This window comes from Cariama cristata, unplaced genomic scaffold, assembly GCF_000690535.1.
Source record: "Cariama cristata isolate BGI_N322 unplaced genomic scaffold, ASM69053v1 scaffold19581, whole genome shotgun sequence".
Lineage (NCBI taxonomy): Eukaryota > Metazoa > Chordata > Aves > Cariamiformes > Cariamidae > Cariama > Cariama cristata.
Genome location: NW_009598938.1, coordinates 7,328 through 19,449, shown reverse-complemented (window position 1 = coordinate 19,449; position 12,122 = coordinate 7,328). Strand labels below are relative to the sequence as shown.

The following is a 12,122-nucleotide window of genomic DNA, read 5'->3' as shown; positions in this document are numbered from 1 at the left end:
GGGTTGCCATTGCTGAATGGAGAGCTTACCCTCCCTCTGTCAAGTGTGGTTATGCTTAGGGACACAAGTGACAATGAAATGTTACTTCATCCACAAGATTATCTTGTCCTTTATGATGAGTAGCAGAGTCCTGAGCTAACCTGAAAATAACCATTAACAGTCTTGTTGAGATCACCTGTGAGTGCACGTGGACCAGGTTACCTTCCAAATCCAGACCTGCTCCTGTCAGCTGACTGATCTCTGAGATTTAATACGGATCAGCTCTTTTTTTACATCTTCGATTTTAATGTAAAAAAGGGAAATTGCCATTCTTTGCATAACTTGCTGCATAAACCCATCCCACGTGAGGCCAAAAACAGCTCATGAGAGAGCGAGCAAACCTAAAAACTGGATCAAAAGCATCAAGCTAGTTGCTGATGGAATATTTTTGCTTGTAGTGGCACAGGCAGCCAAACTTGTGTTTTATAGTGAGTCATTTTTATAATGTGTCAATATTAATTGATTTAATGAATGTTTAGGCTGAAGGGGATGGCTTTGAGAAGCTTTAATTTCAATACATGAAAATGGCATTTAGCTTGCTTAGAATCCTTTGTTAGTAATAACCACAACCATGAGTTTTTTCTCTGATCTAGAGAAAAAAAGTTGTGGGATTTGGGTCTTTGTGACAGGCCAGGTGGTGTTGAGGGGTTTTTTTGTTTGGTTTTTTTTTGGAGGGGTTTTAATGACAGTGTCCTAGTTACTTTTAAGCTGTAAAACTCTCCTATGGGAACAGTTGCAGTCCTGGAGCTCGGCGTTTGTTTGCCCATTCTGCAAATATGCCTGAATTGCATGTGTATTTCTTCACTGCAGTAGCAGAATGAACTGTTCCTGCAATGAAAGGGCTGGGATAGCAGTAAAAGCTTATAAATAAATTAAAATTTATTTTTTTTTTTAGCCTGATCTAAGGAGTTCTATTTTCTGTTTCAGAGGGAAGAATGATAAATCATGGTCTCTTAGTCAAATAATGCAGCTTTTCTTTCTCATTCTTTCCTTCCTTTCCGAACTGAAACCAATCTTCTGAATTGACCACTTGTCTGTTTAAAAGGCTAACTATTAAAATGATTCTTTCCATCAAATTCAGTTGCTCAGCAACAGTGGAAGTGGAGTTAGTGTCCCATACATACAAAATGCTTTTGAATGCTAAGGATGTGTTCAGAGACTTAGCTCCATCACTTATTCCTAGGGAGTGATTGCTCTGTCACCTGTTTAGAGCAGAATATGTATTATTCATTGCAAGGTGCTGGTTTCTGCTGCTAAGTGGAAAGAGGCAGCTGGATTTTTTGTTGGTAAGCAAAATTATCTGCAAGACTGACAAGAAGAACAAAGTTTCCCTCTTAAAGAAAAGTATTTTGTTCTCTTTCAAAGTCTACAAGATACTTTTCCGAAGTATCTTGACCCATCTTTTGTAACTTAATATATCTTGTCGAGACAACCGAGATGGGAGAATCCTGACTAAAGAAGGGTGCGTGCAATTTGATGCAAGCAAGATTTGTCCCTATTGGAAAAAATTGTCTCCTGTGCTTTGCTAAAAAGCTGAGCTGAATTATGACCTCCATGCACTGGGTATTTGTGCTCGTGTGTAGCAATGCACATGCCTGTATGCCGTGCACATTGAGCTGGGCGGAGAGCAGACTGTAAGTAAGTGATAGAAACGTTGTCTTTTTCCTGACATAAAGAGAAATCCGGGAGCAGGAGCTGCCTTTGCATATGCCAACATACACGACAGGGAGGGCTAAAAGCAGTAATTTATCTGTAAACCCTGTGAGACTACAATGCTCCCTACATGGCTATTTCAGAGTTTCTCTTCCTGCGAGCCCTGCCCTGATGTGGGTCTGTAAATCACATCATCCCTCCTTCACCTTTCTTCTATGGCTCACAAGAGCTGTCTCCTCTCCCAGGGAACTAGCAGCCCCTCTCTTGATACTCAAGTGTTTCCAGCAAACCCAGCCTCTCCATCTGAACCCTCCAAATATGTTGCAGCTGGGCTTTTCTCACAGCTGACTCAAATCTTTGTAGCCCTTTAATACCCAGTTACTGGGCTTGTTGCAAGGGAGGAGAGAGTTTGCATGTAAATGTCTGCTTTTCTGGATTATACAAGGTAAGCTTTGTCTCTTTTTGCTGTAGGAATGCTATGGGATATAAGGAGCACTTGTAAACTGTTAGTGAGTTTATTTTTTATTGTTATTTTATGGTTACTTTTATCAAAGTGACTTCTAGGATTGCTTGGTGGCATGGAAGTTTGAGGATGCAGGTACTGAAGTGAAAACCTGCTTATATGCTCTCTTGGTATATCTGATGTATGATATGCGTGTGTGTGTGTTTTTATATATATCTAATGTGCATATAATTTTATTTTTGGTTTTGGTTTTTTTTTGTTTTTTTTTTATTTGTAGGAAGGAAATGTGCATACAGGTTCTTCCCTGCAGGACTGTCCCTGAAAATGGGTTTGCATTGGGTTTTAGTGTTAGAGCTGGTACTGGAACCATCACCACAAAGATATTTAGAAAGCAACTTGTAAAGATTTAGCAGAGGATGCAAGTGTCAGTGAAGTGTTGGAATAGTTAGCCTCAGTAGAGTTCTTATAAGGAATATTGGTTACTACCATAAAACTTTCTGGAAAGTAGTATCTATATGAACAGACAGATTTGGTGAGGGGAAAAGGATGTCTTTTTGCATAGTAGCATCAATCCATCCCCGAATATTCACTTGCTGTTTCCTGCTCTGCTCCCTCTTGGCCTGCGGAGCTTCCTTGTCTGCCACTGCCTGTCCGTCTTGTGCTGCAGCTGGATTCCTCCTGCATGTCTGTGTCCTGACTTGCTTGTCCTGGCCTTCCCGGTAGCACGTGGATGTCACAGTAGGCATTGCTGAGCGTTGAAATTCATTTAGCTAAGCCTGTAAGGACCATGTGACTCTCTCAAGCCAGCTGCAAATGAAATGGTAGAGTTGCTTTGCTATGCTTGGTTGTTTCTTCCTTTCTCCAGGAGGCATCGGACTGCATGCCTCAAATCAGTAGTGCCTTAGCAGACTGCGAAGTTGCACCTTGTTTTATGTTGCCCTTTCCCTTTTATTTGGTATGCACTTAGGTGTAAGGCAGCAGGAAGATCAAGCCCCATAAAACTAGGTACATACAAAACAGGAAGGAATTATTTCACCTCAGAAAATGTCTGCATCTGAGTAGCAAATGAGCAGTCTGGTGTTCAGAAGCTCGTGGTGCTCTTTCAGGTTAATTGGGGGCTGTGCAGGTTCTTATTCTACTCACAGTCACCTGTGGTTTATACTTGTTTTGTGACTAGAAAAGCCATTTGAAATGTGATTTTTAAATGTGTTTTTTTTGTTCCTTTCTTTAGGGGACTGGAGTTTTGGGAGTTGACGTTCAGGAGCAGAGCATTTCTTTACCGACAGGTACTGTTTGGTGCTGTATTCAACGCACACTTTGCCTTCAGGAACCGACGCGTAGCTATTCCTGTAACTGTTGATCAGTTTAGCAATGTTGCATCTCTGTGTATTGCCTTCTCTGTTGAAGAGCTGGCGTTACAGCTGCGTGACACACGCAGGGACCTAGCATCAGAGAGGTGAGGTTCTGTATTCCTTCTTTGATCTGGTAGAACCAGGATCTCTTTAAGTTTGTGTCTAAAATGAATGTCCAAAGTCACAGAATTGTGTGGGAGGATGGAAAGTTTTGTTTTCTGCAATCTTTGTCCTTGCAGTCTGAGTGGTAAAAACCAGCAGACATATGTTCTTGCTCTTCTGAATGGCACTGGGCCCAGCAAAGACTGCCTGGAATTTTACTTTCTGGCTTTGGAGCATGAAGTAATTCTCAGTGTTGCACAAAGGAGAGATGGGAAGACCTGATTCAGCTATGCAGGCATGACTGCAGGATCTTTCCCTCTGCCATGCTGTCTAGTCTCCACTGGGTTTTCTTTGAAATAACTCCAGTGGGGTTTTTGCTGCTCTCCTCAGGGGAGACAGCTCTCTCCACAACTTAATGGATCACCTCATTAGGAAAGAGTTGGCTGTTCTCAGTCTGCCTATCCTGGCCATGGTCACACTCTGGAGACAGAGAGTAGTCAAGAGAGGGCTTGTTTTTTGGAGGAGAGAGGGGGTGTTTTGTGGGAACAGCAAGCAGCTATTTTTTATTCTGTTTTGACAAACCAAATTTGTTTTTTATCCTGTGCCAAGTAATGCTCTGTAAGCTCTCTGACAGTGGGTGTCTGGATATGAGCAAAGGAAGAACAACAACATGCTTGAGAAGGGCTTGCTATACAGCAGGGATTTGCTTCATCGGATGCTCTTGTGGCAAGGAGAAAATGCTGGTAACCCATTTAGTGCATTAGAACGGAAATGCTACTTGGTGACGTGGTGCAGAGAGAATAATACCCGTAATAACTCAGCTGAGCCTAATGTCCTCTCTGAACCTTGTTTGTAGCAGGCTATAGTGAAGTGGGAACAGGCTGTATGTGCTGAACTTGCATTCTTCTACCTGAGCATCTGCTTCAGCTCTCCATCGTAAAGAGGAGGGAGGCTAGACTAGATGGATCTCTGATCTCTGTTTTTATTAGAGAAAAGGGTTAAACAGCCCCAGAAACTGTATGTAGATATTTTTGCTGAATAGTATGTGAAGGGGGGAGACACCAAGCCCATGGCTATTTCAGATGCATACCATTAGTCTGCATTTATACTAGCTAGCTCCAAGTGTGGAGACATCAAAGCTGAAGTCACAGCATACAATGACCTCTAGTGAGGGATGGATAAAATAACATATGTCAAGGATCTGTGTTTCTTCTCTGTGCCATCTGCTCTTGGCATTCCACAGTGGAGTTTAAGATGGGGAGAGACAGTTTTTGCCTTTGGATAAATATATCTTGGCTTGTTGGACCTTTTTCGTTAACGGTGATAAACGTGATCAGATTGCTTAGTGGACTTTGGTTTATTCTTTTGTAAGTGTGAATGGATCAGGAACTCAGACCAATGCTTCATTACACCACTACATGTAAGTGTTTTGAGAGCTTGGTGCGCTTTGAAAGGTCCTTAATTGAATGTTTATTTAGGCCAAATGACTGATCACACCTGTGCAAGTGGGGCTGTGTTCTGGCAGCAGCGCAAGAAGGTGAATCAGGCAGGACAGTGTCTGCTTGACCAGTTTCCGCCGTGTAGGCTGGTACTGCTTTTGCCTGTAAAATTTGAGACTGGAAGACAGTTCTTCCAGCGTGGACAGAGAAAAGCAACTTAGGAAATGGTGAAAGTGGGGTGGCTCGGGGTCAGCCCATGGGAAGGGCTGAGTTTGTGTGGCTCCTCTGTCAAACAAGGCTTGGGCCCAGCAAATCTGTGGCATGTTCCCTTAGGCAGCCTGAGCTCTCCTGTGAAAATGGGTACAGGCAAGCCCAAGCAAAGTGCTGGGAGGTTCTGGGAGGGGGGTTCAGCTCTTGCGTAGCTGGACACCACAGGCTGGTTAAGTTCATTGCGTTGTGCTGTTTCTTTCCCCTCATGGAGGCATTTCTCATGATGGAACTGTTCATACAAGCCTGTTCACCCCAGTGGCACTGGGACGGGGCCTAGCTTTCCTTGAGCTTTATCTCTTGCTGAACAAAAGCCTGAAAAGGACTGCCCTTCTCTGTCTTCATCCTTTGTTTCCCCAGGGAAACAGACGTTCCCCTGAACCATCCCCAGGTGGTTCTTGCGCAGGCTTTCTTGATGCCCATGGGAAGCATGTAATCGCCTGTATACTAGTCTCTGGATAAGAGTCTCCTTTTATCATTTTAGGCACTCCCAAAAGTGCTTTTGGCACAAGTTGAGAGGCTCTTACTTGTCAGTTGTTCCTCAACAGCAACTTTGTGAGACTGCCTTGACATAAGAAGTACCAGGAAGATCAGTGGTCAGTACTCTGCCTTCAGAAGGATGCCTTCAGCTCATCAAAGGACTGGAGAGAAATGTATCCACCCCCCAGGGATGGAATAGGGAGCTAGCATTTGGTGTGCAGGTGGTGTTGGCAGATGCAAATCGTGGCCCTCCTGGCACAGCACGTCTTCTAGGGGTATAGGAGGAAAGGGTGGTTTTCAGCCAAGAGGATGCTGAAATGTGAGAGCTATCTACACAGGAGGTGAGTGCTGTGGTGTGAAATTTGTGCTAGGTCTGGAATTGCTGAGCGTGGAGGGAAGGAAGGGAAGTTGTGACATGCAGAGGTGTTTGAAATACCAGTTTGCTGCACTGGGGGGATGTTGTCTGGTGGGCTGTCCTGCTTGGTTTTTTTTCCCCACCTCTTTTTTTGGCTTTCTGAGAGAGAAACAAGCCCCCGTATAGTCCCCCCACCTGGAAACAGTGTTGCTTATGTGTTAAGAACCTGTAAGCTCTTCTCCCAGCAAGTGTGTGAGCTTCCTGCCACGGACAGATGTGCCGGGGGTGCTGCTGCTGCTGCTGCCGTTTCTGAAACAGAAACCATCCTCTGCTCAGCTTTCCTCCCACATGTGATGAGAACAAGCCTTGCTCCGAGGCAGTGCTGTGTAGCTGGAGATCATTGTGTTACAAGTCCTCATCTCATTCTTACAAATGTCTTTAGTTATAGGGAGGGAAGACTTAAGGGAAGCGAGGTAATTTTGCTAGTTCTTTTCCCTTCCCTTCCCCCAGCTTTGGTCACTAGAAGATGCTGTGCCACTGCAGACAAGCTTAGCTGCTGCATGTTGTCCCGTCACCCCAATCAGCGCAGAACCTAGGCAGCCCACGCAGTCCCTGCTAAAAGGGGGAAGAACACCTTTCCTCCGCAGACTGTGGGATGGCCATGACTGCTGGGGCGTGCTCGGGGACTAAGGGAGTATCATCTTTCTGAGGAAATAAAGTGAGCACTGGAAATGCTCCCTGGAGGTATGCGATACCGACAGCACACAAGGGGCAGCCAGGTCTGGCCTGAACCCTGATGGGTGAGCTTGAGCCATGGCTTGGGATAGCTCAGTGGCACCTAAAACAAGGGTCAAAACATTCTTTGTGTGGGGAAATGATTGCTTCTTTCTTAACATCCGGCTGGACTAGGAGCAAAGTGCATGGCACTGGGAACAGTAGAGGAATGCCAGAAATTAGGCTTTCTGGGAACTATGGGTTTAATAATAATATGTGGCTGTACTCAGGAGCAGGCTCATATTAAGAAATCGTGGTGATACCATTCTTTCCTGAGTGACAGGCACTGAACACTCTGATTAGGTTTCTAGCTTGCCTTGCCGTCAGTAGTGACTGTGGGCTGTTAAACAGCACAACACTGCTGATAGCACGAGTGCGGGACTCTGGACAGAACTTCGTAATTTCTTTAAGTTTTACAAGGGCAGCTCCTAAGCCATGTTCTCTGTTTCTCCAGGTCCGAAGAATGGTTGGGGCTCTAGTTGCAGTTGGCCAGGGAAAGTTAACACCTCATCATATAAAGGAGCTACTGGAGATAAAAGATGCACGGGCTTTTCCACCAAATGCCATGGCTCCGCCATCTGGGCTCTTTCTAAAATCAGTGGAATATAATGAAGCAGGTAGGTCAATGCAGGGAATGGCGTTCTTTTTGTAGGAGTCAAATCGAATACTGAAGGGAGCAGTGACACCCACAGTCTTTCTGTATGTGCCGTCTGACCTATGGCTCACAGCTTTGTTCACCAACACCCAGATCAAAGTGAATGCCTGGGACTGTAGAGGTGTTTACAGCAGTTGCTATGGAAAAATTGTGCTGCTTTTTTTTTTCCTCTTGGTAGATTTCCTCCTCTTACTTGCAGGGTAGTAACAGAGAAGTAGTGTTGACAGTGACTTTGAGATCTCACGTGAATGATACTTTAAATGCTCATAAATGGAGAATGTATATGACCGTGTATAAAGACTAAATCTTCTGTGGTATCTAGGTGCCTTCAGATCCATTTCTGTTCGCTCATTTCCCCCTTCGTATTTATGAGAGGATTGTACAGACTGGAGAACAGAGAGCAGATCATCCTTTTGCTTATATGGTGGCGCTCTGAATTTAACAGCATCTGATCTAAACTATCTAAGTTTTTTAGCCTAAAAAGAAAACAGGGGAGGGGACTGGCAAATTTGCAGAAGATAGCAAATGGACATCATGGAAGTTTGACACCCCTGCTAGGGATAGCAGGTATTTAAAATGGCAAGGATTAATCTGTCTCTGGTTAATCCAGTGCCCATGAAATGTGGATACAAAGGACTTTCCACCATGCTGCAGACCTTCTCCAGGCTGCCTTGTCTCAGCCAGGGCACAGACCTCCTGCGGGTGGGCTTAGAGCCTGCTCTTTCCTCACACGCTGGGGCTTAAAGAAGACAGAAGGGAAAGGGAAGCAACAAAGAGCAGTGGAAGAAGCTTGAATGCAGTTCTGAGCACTTGGCCTGGCCTTGAAAAGGCAGCTGCTGCTTGCTGGTTTTGGCCCTCTCCAATGGTGCTTTTCCTAACCGTGCTGGCCGCGGAGCTGTCTCTGCCGGTGGGGAGGGAGTCCAGGTGGGAAATGAAGACCACAGATTTTAAGTGCTTTCAGGTGGTTTCAGTGCCATCTTTTTCCTTAAATCAATGTTTTCTTGTTTTCCTCTCAGATTTGAACACTACAGTTGCCCCAGGAGAATAGCAGCTCTGTGAGATACGGCCGTGTCTGAAAGGACTGTTGTGGATATGCGATGGAGGTTTGCCAAGCGCTCTCTACACAATACACGGTCTTGTCTCAATAAAAATCATTGACTGCGACTGTAGGCATCTTCCTATCATTTGTTCTTGCCCTCTGAGACTGCCAAGGGGAAAGGAAGAACAACTCCATGCTGCTTTCAGATAACTTTTTTGGTTTTTTGTTGTTTTGGTTTTGTTTTCTGAAATTCTGGTGCCTGTCTCAAGCAGGAGGAGGAAGGAGTGGGCTTGGGTTTTTTGGGTTGGGGTTTGGTGGTTTTTTTTTTGGCCCTCTGTGGTGTGTGTGGGAGGGATACAGGCTTAGAACAGAGGAGAATGTAGCATTTCCTCTCTGCCCCTCTCCTCTGTAACCCTGCCTTTGTACAGCGTAGTGCAAGGGACAACTGTTACCGTTTCATGCAGTGGCTTACAGAAACAATCTTTGAAAGTATTCGCCATTTCCTCTCCTCATCAGCAGTCACTCTTCTACTGAACTGAGTGGCTTTTACATTGTCCTGTTCCCTGGTACAAAGTCCTATCTGTTGCGCTTAGGATGTGGCATGTTACAGAGCAAAGTTCCTTTCAGGTCACTTAAAACCTGTTGTAATGGTCACAGCCTGGGCTAGTAGCACAGGAATAGCTGTATGAGTGAGGCAGCCTGATCAGGAAGCGAAGGGCTTTCAGCAGCGGAGCCTCTGTAGCCCAGGGCTGGCTGCCGCCCTTTGCTGGGCTTTGATTTGCTTGTTGCTGCCTTCTGCTCTTCCGTAGTTGTTGGGGCAGCGGTGCTGCAGAGCATGCTAGAGTCCATCGGTGATCCGAGGGTGTGTGAATCATAGTGCAGAGCAGGAAGCAGAGAGAACTCTTTTTTTTTTTCTTTTTGTTGTCTCCCTTTTTTTTTTTTTTTAAAACCACTCTAGTCTCTGGTTTTTGCCTGCTTGCCTAAGCAATAAAATACACATTGGGTAACCTGTAGGTTTTTTTCCTCATGAATGACACCAGAATCGTCGTCTGTTTTGGTTATAAAATGACTGTTAGAGTGCCAGGTTACAGGAATGAGGGTGAAAATTTTGAATTCTGAAGTTCACAGAAGAAATGATACTGGTGTAAACACTCTCCTGCAGTGGAAGCAATGTGCAGCTGAGATGCCTGGCACCATCATAATTAATCTCCCCTTGGTCTGTGAAAGGAGGAGAGGAATTACAGAGAGAGCCAGTTTGTCAGAGCAGACAGCCTACTTGATCTGGTAAGAGGATGTTCTTTGTTACATGGCGATTCAAAGTGATACAGACTATCGCATTCAGCAAAATAAAGAAAGAATCTTAATAGCTTTTTGAGAGTGGCGTTTCCACTCTGTTGGCATGGTGAAGAGCCACAAGGTAGGCCGGGGGAGCACAGCAGTTCTTTTTGACCTTTCTTAAGGCCACCCTTGCCTTTAGCAGTGGGGATCAAGTTTAGTGAGTGGTCCTGATGCAGAATAGGAGGACAACCCATTTCTAGGTGTCCCCTCATGAGAAGTGATGCATCTTTTCCCTACTGTGTTCCAGGCTGCAGTTTTGTCAGAGACCTGCTTTTGACAGCACGGGAAGGAAAAGCAAGATACTTCTGGTTGCTCTCTCCCCTCCCGTGCAGCGTGCTGACTCCTCGCTGCTTTATTCCCCCGGGGACTAATTCCCAAAGAAGATGACAGAACTTTGGAGGAGTCCTGGGTCTCTACCATGGAAAAGGAGAGCTGAAGCTGCTGTATTGCTAGTAGGGTACGTGTTTGTGCTGTTCTGGTACAGCCTTGCTGGAGAAGTACCCAGAGGCAGGGATGCTGTAACATGCTGCAGTGACTTTTCAACACAAGCAGTGGGGCTTGTCCATCTGTGTTCCAACTGTAATGTGCCTGGATGTTTTTAGACAGTGGTCTGTCTGAAAGGGAATGGCAGTAGTCTTGCTCTTCCCTGCTTTGAGGGGAAGCGAGAGTGCAGCTACAGGCCTGTTCCAAAGTGTCTCAGGCTGAAGCACTAGTATCTGGTTTTGGGGAGGCTGGTCTTGCTCCGCAGAGCGCTGGGACTGGAGGGCAGAGCCGGCTGGAGGTGATCAAGGGTGGCTTTGGGTGGGAGCATTGTGCCTCCCTCTTAGCGTGGGTACACGGGGAGAACTCAAGCATGCAGTGGTGCTGGCTGCGCGCCGTGCTGTCTCCGCAGTTATGTGAGGGGACACTTCACTGGCGGGGCAAGTGCTCTGTCTTGGATCCGAGTGACGGCTTTTCATCTTCGCTTCCTGTGGTTTCTCTCTGTAGAGCAACGTGGGAGAGCTCTGCAGTGTGTCGTGTGCTCTGGTGTTGAACCTACGCACAAGAGCTTAGCACTGACCTCGTAGTTGTGAGGACTGTGTGGAGAGGCTGGTGTTCTCATCTGCAGCTTTGGCATGAGAGGTGATGAGCTGAGCTCTGGTAAGTTAACTCGCTAACTACATTTATTATTAGTCTTTACAGGGCAGAAAAGCAAACCAAATACTAATGCTGTGTGGGTGTTAATCAAGCTAAGTGCTACTGCAGGCTCAGGTATTGCCTTTTTTTTAAATAATTGCAGTGCAAAGATACCTGCTCTTGATGTTTATGCAGATGTTCCCCAACTTCTGGTTACAATAAAAACCTGTCACGCTTATGGGCTTGTTATCAGATCCAGTAATTGAGTGACCCAGGTTCAGCTATCCAGACAGCGGTCTAGAAGTCGACTCACTGGCTAACCCTGAGTTAGCAGAAAGACCTGTTGTGGGGTTTTGCCTTTTTTTTTTTTTTTTTTTATTTAAATCCCAGAGCAACTGTTAGAAAATAACCTAAAGACATGTAATTGAAGAACATGCTCTCTTAGCATCATAAAATATACCATCAGTAGAGAACTTCTCTACGAACTCCTAGTCTGAATCCTTTTTTTTGGTGTCTGTCATTAATACTTGTTACTTTTATCAAGGGGTATTCAGCATTCTTTTCCTTTTTATGCTATTGCATTACCAATTATTTTCAGTTGATTCCATTTGGACATGCAGCACATGGGGAGATCTGTGTTTCTGATTGATAGTGATGCTTTAAAACTAAAACCAGAAAAATATCACCCTTGACCAGAATTCAAAAGCTCAAGCTTGGTTTTATATGAAAACATTTGTAATAATTTAATGAACTCAAAATCCAATCGAAACTTTGATGTATGCTTTTCTGTGTTTTTATAACTCCCATAACTTTGTACAGAAAGAGAAGTTCGGTGGTGCTTTTTGGTTGTCTGGAAGAAATAACAGCCCCCCCCCTCCCCCCAAAAAAAACCCCAATCAACCAACCAACCAAACAGTCCTGCGGAAGCAAAACCAAATTTGGAATTTGATCAGACTCCATACTTTTAAAATGGTAGAGAAGTAAATGGTACATTGTTATAAGAGATGAAAGTGGCTGTAGACTTGGAAAATACATATTTGGTTGTAAACT

The 12,122-nt window shown here is 44.9% G+C and overlaps 1 protein-coding gene across 1 annotated transcript in view; it reads left to right on the top strand.

Annotated features, from left to right (window-relative positions):
- PUSL1 (pseudouridylate synthase-like 1) overlaps window positions 1–8,739 on the top strand; it is a 26,067-nt gene extending 17,328 nt beyond the window's left edge. Inside the window, exons 6-8 of the mRNA XM_009709515.1 lie at window positions 3,387–3,441; window positions 7,379–7,541; window positions 8,596–8,739. Coding sequence (XP_009707817.1) covers window positions 3,387–3,441; window positions 7,379–7,541; window positions 8,596–8,627 — 250 coding nt within the window. The 3' untranslated portion in view covers window positions 8,628–8,739. The remainder of the gene's footprint in view (window positions 1–3,386; window positions 3,442–7,378; window positions 7,542–8,595) is intronic.
- The last annotated feature ends 3,383 nt before the right edge of the window (window positions 8,740–12,122 follow it).